The following is a 24782-nucleotide window of genomic DNA, read 5'->3' as shown; positions in this document are numbered from 1 at the left end:
TAACCATCCACCTCCCCCCTCACTTCTGCTGACGATTAATTTTCCGCAAAGAAGTCGACGAACGGTTGCTACCTTCGGGCGAACCCTAACAGTGACCCTCTCAAGGCGAACTTGATTTTCTCCAAACAGAGATAGCCAGCCATGTCCGATAGCCAGGTCTCTGACTTCGGGGGCTTTGAGTCCCTCCAAGCTAATAATATCCATCTCCGGGCTACCAGGGAGGCAAAGGCCAGAACGGCTGCCTCTTTCTCCTCCTGGATTCCCGGGTCTTCTGACACGCGGAAAATCGCCACCTCTGGACTCAGCACCACCCTCTTTTTCAACACCGTGGACATGACATCTGCAAACCCCTGCCAAAATCCCCTAAGCTTTGGGCATGTCTAGAACATGTGGACATAGTTCGCTGGTCCTCTCGCACACCTTGCACACCTATCTACTATACCAAAGAACCTGCTCATCCGGGCCACTGTCATATGAGCCCGGTGAACAACCTTAAACTGTATCAGGCTGAGCCTGGCACATGTTGTGGACGCGTTGACTCTACTCAGCGCATCCGCCCAGAGACCACCCTCTATTTCTCCACCCAACTCCTCTTCCCACTTGCGCTTCAGCTCCACCGTCTGTGTCCCCACTGACCCCATGAGTTCCCTGTAGATGTCGGAGACCTTCCCTTCGCCCACCCACACTTTGGAAACTACCCTGTCCTGTATCCCCCTTGGTGGTAGGAGCAGGAAGGTTGAAACCTGCTACGTAGGAAGTCACGCACCTGCAGGTACCTAAACTACTTTCCCCTCGCCAATCCAAATTTCTCCTCCAACTCCCTCAGGCTGGGAATGCTCCCCTCTATAAACACATCTCCCATCCTCTCAATCCCTGCTCTCTGCCATCTCCGAAACCCCTCATCCATCCTTCCCTGGACAAACCGGTGATTATTACAGATTGGAGATCAGACCGATGCTCCCTCCGCTCCCACATGTCTCCTCCATTGCCCCCAGATTCTCAGGACCGCAACCACCACGGAGCTGGTGGAGTACCGGGCCTGCGGGAACGGCAGAAGCGCTGTTATCAGTGCCCCCAAGCTGGTGCCCTTGCATGAAGCCGCCTCCATACGCTCCCATGCCGATCCCCCGCCCACCACCCACTTCCTGATCATGGTTATATTCGCCACCCAGTAGTAATTACTGAAGTTTGGCAATGCCAGCCCGCCCTCTCCCAGGCTCCCCTCAAGCATCCCCCTCTTTACTCGCGGGGTCTTACCCGCCCATACAAGCCCAGTGATCACTTTGTTGACCCGTTTAAAAAAGGACCGCGGAATAAAGATGGGGAGACATTGAAACACGAGCAGGAATCTCGGGAGGACCGTCAGCTTCACCGCCTGGACCCTCCCAGCTAATGACAACGGGAGCTTGTCCCACCTCCGAAAATCGTCCTTCATTGGTCTACTAGTTGGACCAGATTTAGTTTCTGCAGACCTTCCCATTCCCGCGCCACTTGGATTCCTAGGTACCGACAGCTTACCCCTACTACTCTAAACGGCAGCTCCCCTAATCGCCTCTCCTGTCCCCTTGCCTGGACCGCAAACATCTCACTTTTCCCCATATTTAGTTTATACCCCGAAAACCGGCCAAATTCCCCCAAAATCCTCATGGTTTCTTCCATCTCCTCTGCTAGATCCGATGCATACAGGAGCAGGTCGCCTGCGTAAAGCAAAACTCTGTGTTCCACATCCCCCGGACCAGCCCCCTCCAGCCCCTTGAAGCCCTCAGTGCAATTGCCAGCGGCTCTATGGCTCACGCGAACAACAGTGGGGAGAGGGGGCATCCCTGTCTCGTCACCCGATGCAGCCTAACGTAGTCCGATATTGTCCTATTCGTCCGTACACTCGCCACAGGAGCCTGATACAGCAACCTGACACAGTCAATAAAGCCCCGCCCAAATCCGAACCATCCCAGTACCTCCCACAGTTAGTCCCATTCTACTCGATCAAAAGCCTTCTCTGCGTCCATTGCGACCACTTCCTCCACTTCCCTACCTTCAGGAGGCATCATGATCACGTTTAACAACCTTCTTACATTGGCCACCAACTGCCTTCCCTTAACAAACCGCATCTGGTCCTCCCCAATAACGTCCGGAATACAATTCTCAATCCTGGAGGACAAAATTTTGGCCAGCAGTTTGGCGTCCACATTCAATAGGGATATCGGCCTGTAGGACCCACACAGCTCTGGGTTCTTGTCCCGCTTCAGGATCAGTGAAATCGTGGCCTGTGACATCGTAGGGGGAAGCACCCCACGCTCCCTTGCCTCATTGAATGTCCTCATCAACAGCGGCCCCAACATCCCAGAGAACTTTTTATAGAACTCCACTGGGTACCTGTCCCACCCCGGGGCTTTACCCGGCTAACTGGCCTTCAGACCCTCCGCTATATCTTCCATCCCGATCGGGGCCCCCAACCCTTCTATCAGCTCCCTGTCCACCTTCGGGAAATTCAGCCCTTCTAGGAAGTGCCTCATCCCCTCCGGCCCAGCTGGGGTCTGACCCGTACAGCCTACTATAAAACTCCTTAAACGCCTTATTCACCCCTGCTGAGTCTCCAACCAGGCTCCCGTCCCCATCCTTTACTTTCCCTATCTCCCTCCTCTTTCTAAGCTGCTGTGCAAGCATTCTGCTGGCCTTCTCTCCATGCTCATAAATCGACCCCCTCGCCTTTCTCAGCTGCTCAACCCCCTCCCTGTGGTTAACAAGGCGAACTCCGCCTGAAGCCTCCGCCCTTCCCGTAAAAGCCCTGCCTCTGGGGTCTCCGCATACCTCCTGTCGACCTGTAATATCTCCTTGACCAGTCGGTCCGTCTCTGCTCTGTCTGCTTTCTCCCTGTGGGCCCGCATCGAGATCAGCTGCCCTCTGACCACCGCCTTCAATGCCTCCCAGACCACTGCTGCCGACACTTCCCCCGTGTCGTTGACTTCCAGGTAGTTCTGAATATATTTCTTCAGCCGCTCACACACCAGCTAAAAGTCCCACGTCTAACCTCCAGTGCGGGCGCTGGTTACTGTCTTTACTAACCTGTAGGTCAACCCAGTGCGGAGCATGGTCTGAGATTGTGATCGCCGAGTACCCCGTGTCCACCACCCCCGTCAGTAGAGCCCTGCTCAAAATGAAAAAATCAATCCGGGAGTACACTTTATGCACGAGAGAGTAGAAGGAGAACTTCTTCACTCTCGGCTGCCCAAATCTCCATGGGTCCACCCCCGCCCCCATCTGCTCCATGAACCCTTTTAGTTCCTTTGCCATTGCCATTGCCTGCCTGTTTTTGAGCTTGACCGGTCTAAACCAGGATCAATAACTGTGTTGCAGTCCCCTCTCATGACCAACTTATGCAAATCCAGGTCCGGTATCTTCCCCAGCATCCTCTTTATAAACTCCACATCGTCCCAATTTGGCACATACACGTTTACTAGTACCACCTGCACCCTCTCCAATTTCCCACTGACCATAATGTACCAGCCTCCTACATCCGAAACTATTCTTCCCGCCTCAAACACCACTCGCTTGTTGATCAGGATTGCGACCCCTTTAGTCTTCGAGTCCAGTCCCGAGTGAAAAACCTGTCCGACCCATCCCTTCCTTAATCTAATATGATCAGCTACTCTAAGGTGCGTCTCCTGTAGCATTACCACGTCCGCCTTCAGTCCTCTCAAATGCGCGAACACGCGTGCCCTTTTGACCGGCCCATTTAGCCCTCGTACATTCCAGGTGATCAGCCTAGTTGGGGGGCTCATCGCCGATCAACTATCCCCTTCCTTGGGCCAGTCTCCAGCCCGCGCCCCACGCCTCCACCACCCCGCCCCTAGGCAGCCTCCGCCCCCGACCTCCCCTCTGTCCCTTCGCAGAAGTCCCTCCCTCGTCAGCAGAACATTTTTCCCCCTCTCCCACCCCCAGTAACAGCACAAAGTAAATCAACCCTTTCAATAAGCCTAACATCTGCTCACCCCCCACAGGCTGAGCTAGCCTGCCCAGCTAGCTTGATGGCCTCCGCCCCTGGCACCAGACATTCTCCCACCTATTGTTCCCTCCCCACCCTCCCCCCCGCTCATACACACATATTCAAGTGAAAGACAATCCCAACACAATTGCCCGACAAAAAAAACGCTAAACAAAGAAAATATCAAGCAAAAGATCCAGCATCTAACAAACACACCTCCATCCCCCAGCAGTGCAAATGTAAACTTTAACTCACTCAGCTCTGCAACTGGCCCCAAATCAATACAGAAGGCATTACAAATAACGTCCACAGAATGAAAAACGAGAAACCTTTTTAAACATGAACGTTGCAGCAAAGTTCAAAGTTCTCAGTCCGCCACCAGTCCTGTCCTTTACGCGAAGTCCAGCGCTTCCTCAGGCAACTCAAAATAGAAATGTTGCTCCTCGTATGTGACCCAGAGATGGGCCGGATACAGCAGTCCAAACTTCACCTTTTTCTTAACGACCTTATCTCATTGAACCCTGCTCTTCTCCTGACCACCTCCCGCACTCAGGTCCTGACAGATCCCCAGGATACTGTTCTCCCATTTACAGTTCCGTGTCTGCTTGGCCCACCGTAAAATACGTTCCTTGTCCAAATACCTGTGGAATCTCACCACCATTACCCTCGGGGGGATCTCCCATTCGCGGCTTCCTCGCGAGCGCTTTGTGAGCCCTGTCCACCTCCAAGGGTCGGGAGGATGTCCCCTTCCCCAGCAGCTTCTCAAACATGCCCACTACGTATGCCCCAGCGCCCGCTCCTTCGGACCCCTCGGGGAGCCCGACGATTCTCAAGTTCTGCCAGCGGGACCTATTCTCTAGGTCATCCACCTTCTCCAGGAGCCTTTTCTGCTGGTCTCTCAGCAGCCCCACTTCCATCTCCACCACAGTTTGATGTTCCTCCTGGTCAGCCAGCGCCTTCTCTACTTTCTGGATCACCCGATCTTGGGCATCCAGTCTAAGCTTCAGCTGCTCAATTGACTCTTTAATCGGGTCCAAGCAGTCCTGCTTCTGTTTGGTGAAGCCCTCCTGGATAATTTGCATCAGCTGCTCCGTTGACCGCTGGGTCGACAAGCCAGAACTCCGGTCCTCTGCCATGCTTTCTCCCACTGCAGCTTCAGACCAAGCCTTCTCTGTCCATCTGTTTCTGCCTTTGAGAGCACTTCTAGTCTGCCTCTCTACGCAGCGATGTGGGAATCCAGTACACAATTTCCTCTATCATCAATTCTCCAAATTAAGTCCGGTAAAAAATTGGGGGAAAAGGTCCAAAAGTCTGACCCGAGCAGGAGCCACCAAATGTGCGACTTACTCCTTCATAGCCGCCACCGGAAGTCCCAACTTAAATAAAGTTAAGGGTATGAAGACAGAGTTAGTTGGGAAATAGCTTAATGGATAAGACGGTAGAAAGCTGTGGCAGACATTTAAGGAGATAATTCCTAACTCTCGACAAAGATATATTCCATTTAGAAAGAAACAATATTGTTTAACAGAGGCGATGAAGATCTTGCTCATCAGCTGGAAAGCCAGCATGAGCTCAATGTGGCCACTCTTAGGGAAGGCCTGCCACATTAACTGTAAATTAGGCATTAAACTGAGAAGCAATAGGCTTTCCCAGAGATCAAGGACCCCAGAGACAGATGTGCCACCTGCTGAGAACTGCTGGCCAAGCAGAGGCTTGATGTGGAGATGACAGTTTTTCATTGCTCGACAGTTCCACTGTGGAGGTGGTGGCTATTGCTGGTACTACACCCACCTGAGGCCGAGGATCACCATGGATCTAGGCACAGGTAAGTGGTAGAGGTTGCAGAACATGAGGAGAGGAGAGGACGACAGTAAGGGCAGGGGCTGACGTTCAGTTCTCCTCCCCCCCCCCCCCCAACCCCCCGTCCTTCCCTTTTCAGGTCCCTGGATCAGGCACCAAGTGCCTGACAGTGCGGGGTCCCCCTGGAACACTGCATGGTCAGCCCACCGCCTGTTGCTGGATAAATACCAATACTGTTGGGATGAGGTCCTTAATTGGGCATCAATCGCTCACTTAAGGGCTTCGCTTGGTGAGACGCGAAGACCCATGGATGGACAGACTTAATCAGGGCAGGAAGGCAACGGGATCCCCACTTGCCACATTCCCCACTAATTAAATGCCCCTCATCACCAAATTCACCATGGGAGAGGGTATTCAATTGCACCCAAAGACTCTATGAAAAGGATGCACCATCTCTGGATGACGAATGGAGATAAGGATGGTATCAATTTTTTTTTTTAAAGACTTACAGTGCTGCAAAGCTTAGTGGTAGGCCAGAATTGTTTTAAATATTTAGAAACCAGCAAAAGATGACTCTGATAAAGGGAAAAACTAGAGTATGAGAGAAAACTAGCAGGACATATAGAAACAGACAAGAAAAGCTCCAAACAAATATTTAAAAAGGAAAAGGGTGGCTGAAGTAAGCATCGGTTCCTTAGCGACTGAGACTGGGGAATTAATAATGCTAAACAAGGAAGCGGTAAAGACTTTGAACAAGTACTTCATATCTGTCCTCATGGTTAAGACACAAATAGCATCCCAAAAGTAGTAGAAAAGCAAGGGACAAAAGGGAGGGAACAATAGCAATAAATACTGGAAAAACTAGTGGGACTAACGGCTGCCAAGTCTCTGGCCTGATGGCCTGCATCCCAGGACCTTATAAGAAGCAGTAGCAGAGATAGTGGATGCAATGGTGGTAATCTTCCAATTTTTTCTCAATTTTGGGTGGGTCCCAGTGAACTGGAAAACTGCAAATATAACACTCCTATATTAGCAAGGAGGGAGACAGAAAGCAAGAAAGTGTAGGCCAGTAAGTCTAACATCCATCATTGGGAACATGTGAGAATCCTTTAAGGAAGTAGTAGCAGGACATGCAGAAAATCGTAATACCATCAGGCAAAGTGAACATGCTTTATCAAAGCGAGGTTGTGTTTAGCAAATTTATTGGAGTTACTTGAGGACTTAACAAGCAGGTTGAATAAATAGGAAACAGTAGATGTAGGGGTGAATTTTACAGTGGGACATTTTCATCCCCCAACCCGGTTGAAAAGTCAGCAGCCTTTATATCTGGCTGCCCCGCAGCAAAAATATGCTCGCAACAACATAAATTACTTGAGAATGGGACTTCCGGCCCTCGGGATGAGGAAGTGATCTTATTGAATCATGTAAGAGGGGCTTGACAGGGTCTATGCTGAGGATGTTCCCCCTTGTGGGGGAATCCTGAACTAAGGGGTTTGTCTCATTTAAGATTTACATGGGGAGAAGGTTCTTCTCTCAAGGGATCATGAGTCTTTAGAACTCTCACAGAAAGCAAGTGGAGATTGGATCATTCCAAATATTCAAGGCTAGATTTTTGACCACAAGACAATTAAAGGTTCTGGGGGCCAGGCAGGAAAGTGGAGTTAAGGCCACAATCAGGTCAACCATGATCTTGTTGAATGGCAGAGCGGGCTCATGGGGATGAATGCTTTATTCCTGCTCCTATTTCTTATATTCTTCTGAATGCATGGCCAAGTTCCAAACCCCAGTAATGGATTTAGCTCAGCAAGGGATGTTGACGCAGCTGTGGAGGGGACTGTGAGCTTTGTTTGTTTGACAGTTTTATGAGCAGAGAATGGGTGTAAATGTTTTGAAAATGGCTGTTTATCTTGATAGATTAATGAGCACAAGAGGCGTTTTTTACAACTGATGTTTCAAGGGCTTTGTTGGTTCACAGTTTTATGAACTTCTAAGAGGGTTGCTTTTATTCAAACATAGTTTGAACAGCTGATTATTTTGATTTCATGAGCGTTCCTAAGGTTTCCCAGTGTAATTATATGGTTCATGAGTTCTGTACAGAATGAATACTTGGTGAGTGGAAATGAAGGATATATGGAGATATGTGGGAGGTGGGTGGGAGCAAGGGCTAGTCGACTTATCCATGTAGAGAACTCGGCTTATGTCGCAGAAAATGGAGACAGACCTTCTAACCTGCCGATCTTGGCTTCTGCCCACCTCTTTTCCCACCTGGGGACTGCAAAAGGAGATAGGGGTCCCCACTCCAGCCCCCCCCAGGACTCTGGAAGATGAAAAGCAATGTCAGAAATGGCCTCACTCGAAGGGGGAAATCCTTCCTCTTGTATTGGTGCATGGAGCCCAATACAAATCAGGTGAACAGTCTGAACAGCTGAGATTTGGGAATAGAGAATTCTCACCAATATCGAATTGTACAATAGTACAACCCAGGTTGCAGCAATAAAATCCTCTTGTTACCTGAACTGGATGCCTTGTGTTTTCCATTTCCACTTCAAATTCATCAAAGATAAGATTTACACACTTAAATAGGATGAGGCAAATTATTAAACACTTTAATTTTACAAACAACACATCAACATACAATGTAAGGTATAGTCAAATCTCAATTCAACAAACTTCAGATCCCGCCTCATAAACAAGGAAAAGCAATAACAATCAAAACCTCATTCCCATTTCTGAGCTCATTCAACCAGAGTGTTAGAGTGTTAGCTTAGAAGGTGTAATAACTGAAGGGGAAATAGAGAACAAAAATAAGAGAGCAACAACATCACCCTGTCTGCTCAAACTCAGTGGTCTGAAGTGTATTTGTTTCAACGCCAGAAATATATCAGGTAAGGCAGATGAACTTAAAGCATTGATTAGTACTTAGAACTATGATGTTGTGGCTATCACAGAAATGTGGTTAAAGGAAGGGCAGGATTGGCAGCTGAATGTTGGAGGATATAGGTGCTTCAGGAGAAATAGAGGGGGATGTAAAAGGATGGGGGGGAAAGCATTACTGCTTAAGAAAAATATTATAGCCATACTGCGGGAGGGCACCTCGGAGGGCTCATACAATGAGGCAATCTGGGTAGACGTCAGGAACAGGATGGGGGCAATCACAATATTGGGGGCTTATCACAAGCCCTCCCAACTGCCAGAGAGAAATAGAGGAGCAGATAGGTAGACAGATTTGGATAGGTGCAAAAGTAACCGGGTTGTTGTGGTAGGGGATTTTACCTTCCCCTATATTGACTGGGACTCACTAAGTGCTAGGGGCTTGGAAGGGGCAGTGTTTGTAAGGTGTATCCAGGGGTCTTCTTTTTTATTAAATTTCGAGTACCCAATTATTTTTTTCCAATTAAGGGGCAATTTAGTGAGGCCAATCCACCTAACCTGAACATCTTTGGGTTATGGGGGTGATACCCATGCAGACACGGGGAAAATGTGCAAACTACACACGGACAGTGACCCGGGGCCGGGGTCGAACCCGGGTCCTCAGCGCTGCAGGAAGCAGTGCTAACCACTGCGCCGCCTTGCTGCCCCCAGGAGGGCTTCTTGATGCAATATGTAGATAGTCCAACTACGGAAGGGGCAGTACTGAACCTGATATTGAGGAGTAAACCTGGACAGGTGGTTGAGGTTTCAGTAGGGGAACATTTTGGGAATAGTGACCACAATTCCGTAGGTTTTAGGGTACTAAGGGCAGCACGGTGGCACTGTGGTCAGCACTGCTGCCTCACGGTGCCGAGATCCCAGGTTCAATCCCAGCTCTGGGTCACTGTACGTGTTTGCGTGGGTTTCGCCCTCCCACAACCCAAAGATGTGTGCAGGCTAGGTGGATTGGCCATGCTAAATTGCCCCTTAATTGAAAAATATGAATTGGGCACTCAAAATTTTTTTAAAATGTTTTAGGGTACTTTTGGACAGGGATGAGGGTAACCCTCGGATTAAGGTGCTAAACTGGGGAAAGACAAATTCCGATAACATTAGACAGGAATTGCAGAATTTGGATTGGGTGCAACGGTTGGCGGGTAAATCAACATTGGACATGTGGGAGTTCCTCATCAGACATTTTATGCTGGAGTCTATGAATAGAACCATCCCACGATAAACGGTATGAATGTTCGTTAGGCCATCTGAAATAAGACTGAAAACTTGTTCAATGTTCCAATCTCCGTGGAGATCTGTTCAACGTTTGGCTCATTAACATTGGTTCAAAAACAGCTCTGTCTCAGAGCACGCAACCTGTTGCTGTTTGAACCCGTTTGAATTCATTGCCTCAGAAAACGACACTTAAATCTAAAAATTGCTAAATCCTTTAGGTGGACAAAAAAGAAATCCCGAAATTCTGAAATCACAGCTACATTTTGTCTTCTTATTTTAAATTTTCTTTTACTCCAGGTTTGTTTTGGTTTTGGTGTCGGCCACTCTCACAGGATGAATAATCAGTTATGCCCCAGAGAACACTTTCAGTTTATCTTGATAGCAAAGAAAGTTTGTGATCTGCCATGGGAGCAAACAGGGAAGCCTCTTCACTTTGTTTTGGCTTATTCATTTTGACAGTCACAGAAGATTAATGGAGAACAGACAAAGGAACGCAGCAGGGTAACACCACAGTAAACGGTAATTTAGGTTTCAAATCTCAAAGCGAAATAGCAATGGAATAATTGAGGAATAGTAATAGTACAACACTGATTTTACAGTATTTACTGGATTTTAATAATTCCTGTAAAAACTAGGAAATAGAACATAGAACATAGAACGATACAGCGCAGTACAGGCCCTTCGGCCCACGATGTTGCACCGAAACAAAAGCCATCTAACCTACACTATGCCATTATCATCCATATGCTTATCCAATAAACTTTTAAATGCCCTCAATGTTGGCGAGTTCACTACTGTTGCAGGTAGGGCATTCCACGGCCTCACCACTCTTTGCGTAAAGAACCTACCTCTGACCTCTGTCCTATATCTATTACCCCTCAGTTTAAAGCTATGTCCCCTCGTGCTAGCCATTTCCATCCGCGGGAGAAGGCTCTCACTGTCCACCCTATCTAACCCCCTGATCATTTTGTATGCCTCTATTAAGTCTCCTCTTAACCTTCTTCTCTCTAACGAAAACAACCTCAAGTCCATCAGCCTTTCCTCATAAGGTTTTCCCTCCATACCAGGCAACATCCTGGTAAATCTCCTCTGCACCTGCTCCAAAGCCTCCACGTCCTTCCTATAATGCGGTGACCAGAACTGTACGCAATACTCCAAATGCGGCTGTACAGCTGCAACAAGACTTCATGACTCCAGAACTCAATCCCTCTACCAATAAAGGCCAACACTCCATAGGCCTTCTTCACAACCCTATCAACCTGGGTGGCAACTTTCAGGGATCTATGTACATGGACACCTAGATCCCTCTACTCATCCACACTTACAAGAACTTTACCATTAGCCAAATATTCCGCATACCTGTTATTCCTTCCAAAGTGAATCACCTCACACTTCTCTACATTAAACTCCATTTGCCACCTCTCAGCCCAGCTCTGCAGCTTATCTATGTCCCTCTGTAACCTGCTACATCCTTCCGCACTGTCGACAACACCACCGACTTTAGTGTCATCTGCAATTTTACTCACCCACCCTTCTGCGCCCTCCTCTAGGTCGTTGATAAAAATGACAAACAGCAACGGCACCAGAACAGATCCTTGTGGTACGCCACTTGTAACTGAACTCCATTCTGAACATTTCCCATCAACCACCACCCTCTGTCTTCTTTCAGCTAGCCAATTTCTGATCCACATCTCTAAATCACCCTCAATCCACAGCCTCCGTATTTTCTGGAATAGCCTACCGTGGGGAACCTTATCAAACGCTTTACTGAAATCCATATACACCACATCAACTGTTCTACCCTCGTCTACCTGTTCAGTCACCTTCTCAAAGAACTTGATAAGGTTTGTGAGGCATGACCTACCCTTCACAAAGCTATGCTGACTATCCCTGATCATATTATTCCTATCTAGATGATTATAAATCTTGTCTCTTATAATCCCCTCCAAGACTTTACCCACAACAGACGTGAAGCTCACCGGTCTATAGTTGCCGGGGTTGTCTCTACTCCCCTTTTTGAACAAAGGGACCACATTTGCTATCCTCCAGCCTCTGGCACTATTCCTGTAGCCAATGATGACATAAAAATCAAAGCCAAAGGCCCAGCAATCTCTTCCCTGGCCTCCCAGAGAATCCTAGGATAAATCCCATCAGGTCCCGGGGACTTATCTATTTTCAGCCTGTCCAGAATTGCCAACACCTCTTCCCTATTAGAATGCCATCTATTCTAATAGCCTGGGTCTCAGCATTCTCCTCCACATTATCTTTTTCCTGAGTGAATACTGACGAAAAATATTCATTTAGTATCTCGCCTATCTCTTCAGACTCCACACACAACTTCCCATCCCTGTCCTTGACTGGCCCTACTCTTACCCTAGTCATTCTTTTATTCCTGACATACCTATAGAAAGCTTTTGGGTTTTCCTTGATCCTACCTGCCAAATACTTCTCATGTCCCCTCCTTGCTCGTCTTAGCTCTCTCTTTAGATCCTTCCTCGCTACCTTGTAACTATCAATCGCCCCAACTGAAACTTCACACCTCATCTTCACATAGGACTCCTTCTTCCTCTTAACAAGAGATTCCACTTCTTTGGTAAACCACGGTTCCCTCGCTCGACGCCTTCCTCCCTGCCTGACCGGTACGTACTTATCAAGAACACGCAGTAGCTGTTCCTTGAACAAGCTCCACTTATCCATTATGCCCAACACTTGCAGCCTACTTCTCCAACCTATCCCCCCAAGTCATGTCTAATGGCATCATAATTGCCCTTCCCCCAGCTATAACTCTTGCCCTGCGGTGGATACTTATCCCTTTCCATCACTAATGTAAACGTCACCGAATTGTGGTCACTGTCCCCAAAGTGCTCTCCTACCTCCAAATCCAACACCTGGCCTGGTTCATTACCCAAAACCAAATCCAAAGTGGCCTCGCCTCTTGTTGGCCTGTCAACATATTGTGTCAGGAAACCCTCCTGCACACATTGTACAAAAAACGACCCATCTAATGTACTCGGACTATATCTTTTCCAGTCAATATTTGGAAAGTTAAAGTCTCCCATAATAACTACCCTGTTACTTTCGCTCTTATCCAGAATCATCTTCGCCATCCTTTCCTCTACATCCCTAGAACTATTTGGAGGCCTATAGAAAACTCCCAACAGGGTGACCTCTCCTTTCCTGTTTCTAACCTCAGCCCATACTACCTCGGACGAAGAGTCCCCATCTAGCATCCTCTCCGCCACCGTAATACTGCTCTTGACTAGCAGCGCCACACCTCCCCCTCTTTTGCCTCCTTCTCTGAGCTTACTAAAACACCTAAACCCCGGAACCTGCAACATCCATTCCTGTCCCTGCTCTATCCATGTCTCCAAAATGGCCACAACATCGAAGTCCCAGGTACCAACCCATGCTGCCAGTTCCCCTACCTTATTTTGTATACTCCTGGCATTGAAGTAGACACACTTCAAACCACCTACCTGAACACTGGCCCCCTCCTGCGAAGTCAAATCTGTGCTCCTGACCTCTATACTCTCATTCTCCCGTACCCTAAAACTACAATCCAGGTTCCCATGCCCCTGCTGCATTAGTTTAAACCCCCCCAAAGAGCACTAACAAATCTCCCCCCAGGATATTTGTGCCCCTCAGGTTCAGATGTAGACCATCCTGTCTGAAGAGGTCCCACCTTCCCCAGAAAGAGCCCCAGTTATCCAGAAATCTGAATCCCTCCCGCCTGCACCATCCCTGTAGCCACGTGTTTAATTGCTCTCTCTCCCTATTCCTCATCTCATTATCATGTGGCACGGGCAACAACCCAGAGATAACAACTCTGTTTGGTCTCGTTCTGAGCTTCCATCCTAGCTCCCTGAAAGCCTGCCTGACATCCTTGTCCCCTTTCCTACCTATGTCGTTAGTGCCAATGTGGACCACGACTTGGGGCTGCTCCCCCTCCCCCTTAAGGACCCGGAAAACACGATCCGAGACATCAATATAACCACATTAGCTGCACTGAACGTTTTATTCTTACACAGGCCCTCACAGTGTCCAGGAAGCTATTTGGCCTAGTTTTACCATCTGAAGGCTTCAGACAGACTCAACACTTTGCACCAGAACAACCCACGCCAGAATCAAACAAATAACTTTTCTTGTTAAATTCAAATCTAAATTGGGAAAGACAAGAGTTAAACAAATCCCACAAGGTTTGTTAAACTGAAATCAAAACAGAAAGTGCTGCAAATACTCAGCAGGCCAAGCAGCAACTGTGGAGCGATTCGATTTCAAGCAGAACGCGGGGGGGGTCATTGACCTGATACGTTAGCTTTGCTCTTTACACCAATGCTGCCTTACGTGCTGACTATTTCCAGTATTTTCTGTTTTTATTTTGCTTTTTAATTAGACGCTTTCAACTGAATGACAACCACTTTCTTGAACACAGGGCTGAGAAAAAGAGGATCCCTTTTATAGCTATATCCGAAATACACCAGGACCTGTTTGGTTAATTTTAACCCCTTATGCACCAGGATTGAAGAAATCAATAGCAACATTAATTCTTGATGCCCATTTTTGTCACAGTCCCCTTTCTTGAGGCTGGAGTTCCAGCAGATAAAAAACAATTATATACAATATGTCTTCAACATACCACATTGATATCAGCATGGATCAGTCGCAATTCTTCTACGTGAGCCATCTTCTCTTGGAGCAGCAGATCCATTTCATGTTTGTAATCCTTTAGGTGCCTTTCTTCAGACTCCAGTGCATCAAATTCTGCCTTCAACCGGGTTTTAATTTTTTCCATTTGCACCGTCTTAGATCTGCAATTTCAATTTCACACAAACAAGTTTAAAGCAGCATGATGCAGAGTTTCAAAGACTTGCTTTCACACATGCACTCCATCATTTTGTTTCACAGGATATGAGTAAATTACTCTTTATTATGTTGAAGGAATTCAATGTTATTGCTAAATCAGTCTTCGTCTCCTGAGTGTTTGAAGAACTTTTGAGCCCAGGAGAAATCTATGTTCTTAAAGCTGGTGTGTTCATGGTCCTTTAATGGCCCAGTTAGCAGCAACACTCAGTGTGCGCCAAGACCTGATGTTCCCTTTGCTGGTCTGTCTTCAATTTGTTGATCGCCGCAGGAGCAGCATTTGAGATACGACAACTGGTTTGAACTGCCCTGATCTTAGGGTAGCGGCGGGTGTAAGGGATATGAGCGGAGCTGAATGCTATGCAGTGCTGCAGTTCCTGAGGAGAGTGCATGTACAAATATTAGTTGGGGGATTAAGTTTGACTGTGGTGCCTCACATGGTGGAACAACAGTAGACTGTTAAATGACTGTGGTGTTAGAAGGCTGTCAGCACCTGTTGAATCACAACAGTGCATAAGTCAACATATTCGGATGAGAAAAACTCTGCAAAGTAGAAATGCATCTCAAAATAGATCTTTAAAATCCATCTGCTCTAATTGATAAGGGATAATGTGGCTGCAGTTTAATGTCCTATATGAAGAACAGCACCTACAGCATTGCAGTATTGGTACATCAGCCTAATAGGTTCAAATCCTGGAGGAGAGTTTGAATTCTTTAACTTAGATGTAACAGGCTATCTTCCGTGGGTCATCACTTTGACATAGTGAATGAAATGAATGAAATGTTGTCACAAGTAGGCTTCAAATGAAGTTACTGTGAAAAGCCCCTAGTCGCCACATTCCGGCGCCTGTTCGGAAAGGCTGTTACGGGAATTGAACCGTGCTGCTGGCCTGCCTTGGTCTGCTTTCAAAGCCAGCGATTTAGCCCTGTGCTAAACAGCCTCAGATATGTGGAGAGGTTTGTTACCCTGATAGTCTCTTCAGTGATGCTGTCGGGAGCTTCTTGCTCCTGGTAGGGACATCCACGCTAGCAGGTTCCGGGGGGGAGGGGGGGGGCGCAGACAAAGTCCATCCAGAACATCCTCAATGGCAAAACAGATGAAGGAAGACCATGTGCAGGAGCAAGACGATCCTGGTCATTGTGGTCCAACATATCACCGGAATCTGAACACAAACCCGTCATGATGTGGACAATGACAACGCCGCAAAGCCCCCACAATAAATGAAGTCACTTACAGGCTTTGACCATTTGCCAAGCCCTGTGTCGATGGAGAATTGGTGACATGCACAGGGCTGTGAACCTGGGAGTCCCTGGCCTAGATCTGCAAACAGGCTACAGATGGATGAAGGATATTGGACACCATTGTCGGACACTAATATTCGGGCAGCAGCATCTATGACTAAACAGTCCTCTTCAGGCTACTCTCCCCCCAAATGGGAAGGGGGCTAGAAAAGGTGCCCCAAAAATAGGCTATCCCACTTTCTTCTGGCTGGGGGAATCACAGTCTGTGGGAACACCAACTTTCTGGTCAAAGAAAGAAAACTTTCAACTTTGCAACTTAGAATGTTAGAACACTCATGGACTATCTCAGATATGACTGTCTGGAAAGAAGAACGGCAAAGGTATCACATGAGCTATCAAGACTCAAAATTGATATGCCCTCCCTACAGTGCACTAGTGAAACGAGGAGTGCGGTGTACAGTATTGGTCACCTCCTTTAAGGGAGGATGCAGTTCAAAGAAGGTTTACGAGACTAGTACCTGGAATGGACAGGTTACCTTATGAGGAAAGCTTGGACCGGCTAGCTATATCCGCTGGAGTTAAGAAGAGTATGAGGTGAATTGACTGAAACATATAAGGTGCTGGGGGATATTGACTGGTTGGATGTGAAAAGGATGTTTCCGCTTGTTGATTAATCTAGAACTAAGGGTCACTGTTTAAAAATAACGGGCCATCCATTTAAAAGAGAGATGAGGCAAAATTAAATCTCTCAGAGGGACGTGAGTCTTTGCAACTCTCTTCCTGAAAAGGCACTCAAAGTCTTTGAATATCTTTAAGGCAGAGGTGGATAGATTCTTGGTAAATGTTGTGTGAGGCAAATGAATAGGGTTTACTAAATTTATTAGGGCAATCGACAATTATTCCTAAGGACTTTTGAACTTATATAATGCAATACAATATAGTAGACTAGAAAATGATAATTCCACAAAGATGTCAAGCATTAATATGCTGATGTGACAAAATGGACACAAACAATGCTAACTGAATGCTGACATAGCACCACCTGCAAAGAGTCAAGATAAGGGTCAACAACATATTTTCAGTCTAACTGGTTCATAGTGACGGCAACAACTTGTTTTTTGAGACACCATCTGCGAGAAGTCGGAATAAGGGTCAACAACACGTTTTCTAGTTTAATCTATAGATCAGACACATCTAACTGTTCTAACAACAAGAAAAGAAATTGGGGAAAGGGTCATAGAAAGGTACGGGCAGATAATACTCACTTTTACATATTCATCAGATGATGCAAACCGAAGATACCATGCAAAACACGGCCACTTCATACAGCTACCAGAGGGTGTTCAGTACTTTGGAACTAAAATCTAAGGTGAGGTGAGAACGAGGCATATAATTTCACTATTAGGACACAACAGGGATTGATGGAAGAGTGGGTGTTGGCGGGGAACAGGTTTGTGAGGAACAAATAAAGACTGAACATTCACAAAACACTGAATGGAGATTGCACACAATGGCAGGACTCTGAACAGAGCAAACTTGAGTGCTTTCTCTCATTTTATGCAGATTTGTGTCCAAGGATTTATTTCAAACCCGATTCTGGCAATGCACCAGAGCAGATGCAAATAATCTGCATCATTCTTCATTATATTTTTATTACAATTGGTCCATGTTCAATCTGGCGCTCACTCAGTCTCCTGATATCCTTATTTTCTTTTTGATGTGGCTAATGATCTGTAGAGTACTTTCTGTTTTCAATTTACCTCGACTGTAATGCATGTTCTGAAGAATAGGCTCACAAATGATCTGGTGGGTAAAGAATCCTGCTCCTGTGGATCAACGTCTACCAAAAATCAGCGCTTTCACTGGAAAAAAACTGTTAGATTGAGAATGCACAAAGCATCAGGAGGCACTGAGTTGAACATGGCCTATTAAAAAGATGTTGGGAGGCTATGCCCCTTTATTTTTGAAAGTATGATGTTTCAACAGACTGTAACTGTTGCAATTTGAACTGCGAGAGAGCAAAATGCACTGCCACATTCCAAGGTGAAGGTGAGACACAAACAAATTACCCTCAAGGGAATATGAAGAGAGGGTCATTTGCTTTAATCCAGACACCCATCAAAACTCATAACTGTCTGTAAAGAGACATTAAAGATGCAAAGTACTGGATATTGAAACAATGGCTACCATCAACAGACCCACTCAAAACTTCTTGGAAACACACAGGGCTGGACCCCCCCCCGGGTGTTTTCCCGCAGCGGAGGCGGCTCATCATTGAACGCCGGTGGGGTTTTCCAGTCCCGCTGGTTTTGCATGGCTCACCCGTCCGCTGCTGGGAACTCACCGCGGGTGGTTGCCTTTGCTGAGACTGGAAGATCCCCCCAGCAGGAAGGGTTGGAAAATTCCACCCACAATAATTCATGGCAAGGCTGCCGGCTCCAGTAGAGAGAGATTGCAAGTGACCCCGGTAATGTCTATAAAGCCTTCAGCAGAGGAAACAACCTGCGGGATAATCGCTTTCGCCACCTCCCTCTTTTGGAATAAATAGGTTACCTTGTTCAGGGCCAACTCTGCCAGAAACCTACCAACAAACCGAGAGCTCGTAATAATTGAAATAAATTCCACATCTGACCATATCCAAGACACCAGCTAACTTAAGTTGGCCGCAATGTTTAAAATTGACACCTTAAGGACAATCAAAGGACACTTAACCATATATTCTTTTATCTTTTTTTAATTGGACTCTAACCCTCCTTATTTCTGACATCTATGTGTGTGTAGTTCCATTGCAGGGGTGGAGGCTATTGAAATAGTACATCAGTAAAAGCAGAAATCCTTCATGAGTGAGCCCTCACATTCCTTTCATACTTAAATCTAAAGCTCCCCTTGCCCTAACCTTGAGCTAGCAGGTTTCTCTAATTTCTTTCCTCTCGCCCCTCATGTCCTCGCTGAACTCATCTTGTCCATAAGGCCCATCTCCCATTGCCTTGATCCTCATAAGATAACCCCTTCATCCCAGGAAATAGTTAAGTGAAACTTCTCTGAACAACTTCTACAGCAATTATGTCCTTGCTTAAATAAGGAGAACAAAGCTGTACACACTATTGCAGATGTGGTCTCACCAATGCCCTGTAGCAAAACCTCCCTACTTTTACATTTCAGTCCACTTGCAATAAACGACAGCATTCCATTTCCCTTCTTAATTACTTGCAACTGCATACCGACATTTTGTGATTTATGTACCAGGACACCCAGATCCCTCTGTACCACAGGGGTTCTGCAATCTCTCTCCATTTAAATAATATGCTGCTTTTCTATTCTTCCTGCCAGAAGTGGACAATTTCATTCCGTCAAATGTTTACCTGTTCGCTTAACCTATTAACATCCCTTTGCAGATGTCCTCTTCACAACGTATTCTCTTACCAAATTTTCATACAAACCTAGTGACCAGATATTCGGTCCCTTCATCCACGTCATTGATGTAGATTGTAAATAGTTGAGACACTCATTATATCGTACTTGATTCCAGCATTTTCCCTATGACAGATGTTCGGCTAACTGGCCTGTAGTATCCCACGCCTGAAAATCACTTCAGATATATTTCTGGCCTCTCACAATCCAATGCCTTTTCAACTCTCTATGACTTCACTGAACAGTTCCCTGTTTGAGTATCTCTAACCTCAGCCTTCTTGGCAACGTCTCTTAATTTCCCTAGTTTCCTTAACTGGCTGCTCGTAAGACCTCTGCACTTGTTTCCTTAATCATTACTTCATGGTATGACTTTTCTTCCAGCAAAGCTGAGAGGTGTTCTCCTTTTAGCCTTCTAAACCCACTGCTTCCAGCAGAGCAGTGAGAGCTGCTTTCTCTCTCATTACCTATCTGCAACTGCCCACAAATTATCTAAACTAAAACTTAAAACCTTCTATACCTTGGAAGGCCCCAGTTACTAAACACACACATGATTATGCATTTTATCACCAAACTCTAACCCAAAAACACATTTTAAAATCTTCTCTCATGCTTTCCCTTAGCAGTTTGCATTCCAAAATCCAGACCAGGTTTTCCAAATGGCACTTTTAAACAAAGCTTCTCCTCCACTTTTAACAACCAATTCAGTCCAGGAGTTTACACCAGCCCTGTTAGGATTTCTTTGTCTTGACTGCTGTGCAAAATGTCACAATTGCTTTAACTCTCAATTCCCAGACTATTCAAATGGCTTTGAACGTTTCATCCATCTCTGAAGTCAACTGTCACTGTAATTATCTCTTTAATGTAGAACACTTTGTGTATTCTTCCTTGAATTGTTCTGAATGATAGCTTGGTCTCCGTTCTTTTACCTCCAGATTTCCTAATGGTTCTTTCTTTCCCAATTCCCTAGTTATCTGGATTGAATTTTGGTCCTTCGGAAGATCACATCTTTGTAATTCCCTTGTCCTGATCAGCTTCTCCTGGCAGAGGTGAGAGCTGTTTACTCTTCAGTGCCCTGTCTCCAACTGACCACAAATTCAACTAAAACTTAAAAGCTTCTCAACCTTACAAAGCCCCAGTTGCTAAGCAACACCCAGTTGCTTAAGCCTTTTATTTATTCTTCACGCTGTGGTCCTCTCTAAGCATAATAGAAACACAGTTGCAATTTTAAAAATATATATTTTTATTGAAATATTTGCAAAATGTTTATAACAATAACAAACGCAATAATAACATAAACATCAACATGGTTAAAAAAACATTACCCACCTAACCCCTTCTATACATCCCTCAACCATATTGCACCAACCCGCACACCCCCCTTCGGAATGCTGCTTCTGCCGACAATTTAATTATCCCCAGCATTGACCCTCTCAAGGCAAACTTTATTTTGTCCAGCCTGAGAAACCCAACCATGTCACTGACCCAAGTCTCCACACTCAGGGACTTCGAGTCCCTTCACATTAAAAGGATCCGTCTCCAGGCTACCAGGGAGGCAAAGGCCAAAACATCGGCCTTTCACTCCCTGAACTCCCGGATCTTCTGACACTCCAAAGATCGCTACCTCCGGACTCGGCACCACCCGTGTGTCTAGCACCCTGGACATTGCTTTAGCAAAACCCTGTCAAAACCCTCTAATCTTCGGGCATGCCCAAAACATGTGGACATGGTTTGCTGGGCTTCCCGCACACCTCGCACATCTGTCTTCCACCCCAAAAAAACTTGCTCATCTTCGCTGCCGTCACGTGTGCCCGGTGTACCACCTTAAATTGTATTAAGCTGAGCCTGGCACATGATGAGGAGGAATTAAGCCTGCTTAGAGCGTCCACCCACAGACCCGCCTCCAACTCTCCACCTAGCTCCTCCTCCCACTTGCCCTTCAGTTCCTCCACCGGGGTCTCCTCCGCCTCCAACAACTCCTGATAGACATCTGACACTTTCCCCTCCCCCACCCAGGTAACACAGTTGGAATTTAACCAACCCCCACACATACAAATGTCTTTGTCCAGCATGTATCTAACTGTAGGTTTTACCCTTTCAGACACAGAAACATTAAATTAAACCCACTTGAAACTGTACCTTATTTCTAATGTTTAAATCCGTTATAACTATCTTTGTTTCCCTAACAGGATCTTTCCAGAATCTAAGGAATTTTTAACGGGTGGAACGGTAGCACAGTGTTTAGCACTGTTGCTTCACAGCGCCAGGGACCCGGGTTCAATTCCCGGCTTGGGTCACTGTCTGTGCGGAGTCCGCACATTCTCCCCGTGTCTGCGTGGGTTTCCTCGACGTGTCCCGGTTTCCTCCCACAAGCCCCGAAAGACGTGCTTGTTAGGTGAATTGGACATTCTGAATCCCCCCCCCCCCCCCATGAGGGTACCCGAACAGACGCCGGAGTGTGGCGACTAGGGGATTTTCACGGTAACTTTATTGCAGTGTTAATGTAATCCTACTTGTGACACTAATAAAGATCATTATTATTCCCATAGAAGCTATTACTATGTTTTTTATATTTCTAGCTGGCCATCTCTCATAATCTTACTTTCTCCCTCCTTATTAGTCATTCTTTGCTTTTTTATTATATTCTGTCCAATCTTCTGACCTGCCACTAATCATCGTGGAAATGTATGCTTTTTCTTTCAATTTGATACTATCTTTAACCTCCTTAGTTAGCCACAGATGGTGAACCCTTTCCTAGAGTTTCCTCTTCCTCACTGAACGCCGAGGGTTTTGAAATAACTCCTGAAATGTCTGCCTCTGCTACTGCACATCTACTGACCTAATTTCAAGGTTCAGTTTAGCTAACTCTGACATCATATACTCAGAATTTCCTTTATCTAAGTAGAAAACACCAGTCTTAGACCCACTATTCTCTCCCTCAAACTAGATATGATATTCAATCATGCTATGATCACTGCTACCTAGGGGCACCTTTACTATGAAATCAATAATTAATCCTATTGCACATTACCGGATCTAGGATAGCCCGCTCTCCGATTGATTCTAGAACCTGCTGCTCTAACAACCTGTCCCGATAAAACCCTTGAGCACATCTTCCAGGTTACCTTTTCCAATCTGATTCATCCAATCTATATGTAGATTAAAACCACTCATGATTATCGCCAAATTTTTCTCACAAGCCTCATTATTTCTTCCTGTATAACCCGTCCAAACAGTGTGTTTACTGTGAGGGGATCTATAAACTATTTCCACAAGTGGCTCCATATTTGCTATTTTTCATCTCTATCCAAATTTATTCTACATCTTGATTTGTAGAACGAAGGTCCCCTCTCTTTATTGTGCTTGTATCATCCTCAGTTAACAGAGCTATCCCCCCTCCTTTTCCTAGCTTTTGTCCTTTCAAAATGTAATGTGCCCTTGAATATTTCGGTCCCAAGCACGGTGGCGCAGTGGTTAGCACTGCTGCCTCATGGCGCCGAGGTCCCAGGTTCGATCCCGGCTCTGGGTCACTGTCCATGTGGAGTTTGCACATTCTCCCCGTGCCTGTGTGGGTTTCGCCCCCACAACCCAAAAGATGTGCAGGGTAGGTGGATTGGCCATGCTAAATTGCCCCTTAATTGGAAAAAATGAATTGGGTCCTGTAAATTTATTTTTAAAAAGAATATTTCAGTCCCAGCCTTTGTCAACTAGTAGCCATGTCTCTGAAGTGGCTATCAGAACATACATACTTATTTCTAGTTGAGCTGACAATTTTCTCTCCTTGTCCTTTTCGCCTTGACTGTGGCCCCCTTTCCAATGTCATCCAGCTGGATGAGGCTGCTCTCACTTGCTTCCGTTCTTCTCTAATCTTAGACAGATTATCACTTGCAATGGCTTCTCTTCCTGCTCTTGCAGGCAGAGGTGGACTTGCAATGAAACACACAGTGCTGCAGTGCGCGGGGCCCCGGCCAATGGATCAACCCCATACTGAGAGGTCATTGTGTGTGCCCCCAAAAGTGTAAGTCTGCCTCTGCTGTGAAGCCTTCAGTAAGGCAAGGAAGAGGCGCTGCCCAATGGCTGTGGAGGGGAGGAGCGGGTCGACTCTCGACCTCCAGATCAAGGCTGAGGAGGGAAGGCAGAGAACTAACCAATCAAAAAGAACAGAGGTCACCAGGCCAGATAGCCAGCAGCAGCAGCCAGGCAGGAGCACACGCCGTCGTCGTGGCTCGAGGCCCAGCCATCCGAACGAGAGCCGAGAAGTGAGCAGAGCAGCAGTCGGGAGGTGCAAAGAAGGTCTGGCAAGTATCGGCATCATGACTTGGAGAATTGGGGAACAGCAGCCATTGGGAGTGCAGCGACTCGACCAGAGCCAGAGACCAGCCAGGTAGAGCTGAGAGTGAGAGGACTGAGTTGGGAAGCCAACAAATTGGGCAGCGAGGGTGAGATTTTGGATTTCTGTGCCTTGCATTGAGTGAGCTGAGGATGGGTGGAGTCAGGAGGGGTCATTGATATCATTGGGGGTAGGGCTCGACATCATTGGGGGTAGGGCTCGACATCATTGGGGGATGGCCGCCATGTCGCCGAGGGCAGGATGTGACGTGGGGCCTCCGCATAGAGAGAGAGCTTGGGGCCCACGAAAGTGTAAGTCTGCCTCTGCCTGCACGATTACCTCTGGTGTCCCCGAATGACCTATCCCTGGACCCCTCTTATTTTTCACCTATATGCTGCCTCTTGGCAACATCATCCGAAGGCGCTATGGTAGTTTTCACAGACATGCTGGTGACACCCAATTCCACCTCACTATCACCTCGCACAACTCCTCCACCGTCGCTGAACTGTCATTCTGCTTATCTGACATCCAGTACTGGATGAGCAGAAATTTCCTCCAATTAAATATTGGGAAGACTGAAGCCAGTGCCTTCGCCCCCACCCCACTGTTCCCTCACTACAAACTCTATTTGTCTCCCTGGCAAAGGTCTGTGATTAAGCATGTGATTAAGGTTCACAAACTTGGCGTCACTGTTGATCCAAAAATGAGCTTACGACCACATAATCCTGCCATCACCAAGACCAGCTGTTTCCACCTCCATAACATGACCCAACTTTGCAGCGATTGTAGCTCATCTGCTGCTGAAACTTTCCCTCATGCCTTTGTTACCTTTAGACTTGGCCATTCTAATGTATGCCTAGTTGGTCTCCCACATCCCACCCTGTGAACTTGAAGTCATCCAAACTCTGCTGCCTATGCCTTCACACGCAGCAAGTCCCACTCTCCTGAATACACTGACCTACATTGGCTACTGTCCAAAGCAAGGTCTTGATTTTAAAATTCTCTTCCTCGTTTTCAAAT

The 24782-nt window shown here is 46.6% G+C and overlaps 1 protein-coding gene across 2 annotated transcripts in view; it reads right to left on the bottom strand.

Annotated features, from left to right (window-relative positions):
* Positions 1–24782, bottom strand: part of zc4h2 (zinc finger, C4H2 domain containing) — a 61380-nt gene that overhangs the window by 27442 nt on the left and 9156 nt on the right. For both annotated transcript variants that reach the window (XM_072505586.1, XM_072505587.1), the window contains exon 2: positions 14559–14730. In XM_072505586.1, coding sequence (XP_072361687.1) covers positions 14559–14730 — 172 coding nt within the window. The remainder of the gene's footprint in view (positions 1–14558; positions 14731–24782) is intronic.

This window comes from Scyliorhinus torazame, chromosome 5 (assembly GCF_047496885.1).
Source record: "Scyliorhinus torazame isolate Kashiwa2021f chromosome 5, sScyTor2.1, whole genome shotgun sequence".
NCBI classification, from domain to species: domain Eukaryota; kingdom Metazoa; phylum Chordata; class Chondrichthyes; order Carcharhiniformes; family Scyliorhinidae; genus Scyliorhinus; species Scyliorhinus torazame.
This window is presented reverse-complemented; position numbering and strand designations above follow the sequence as displayed.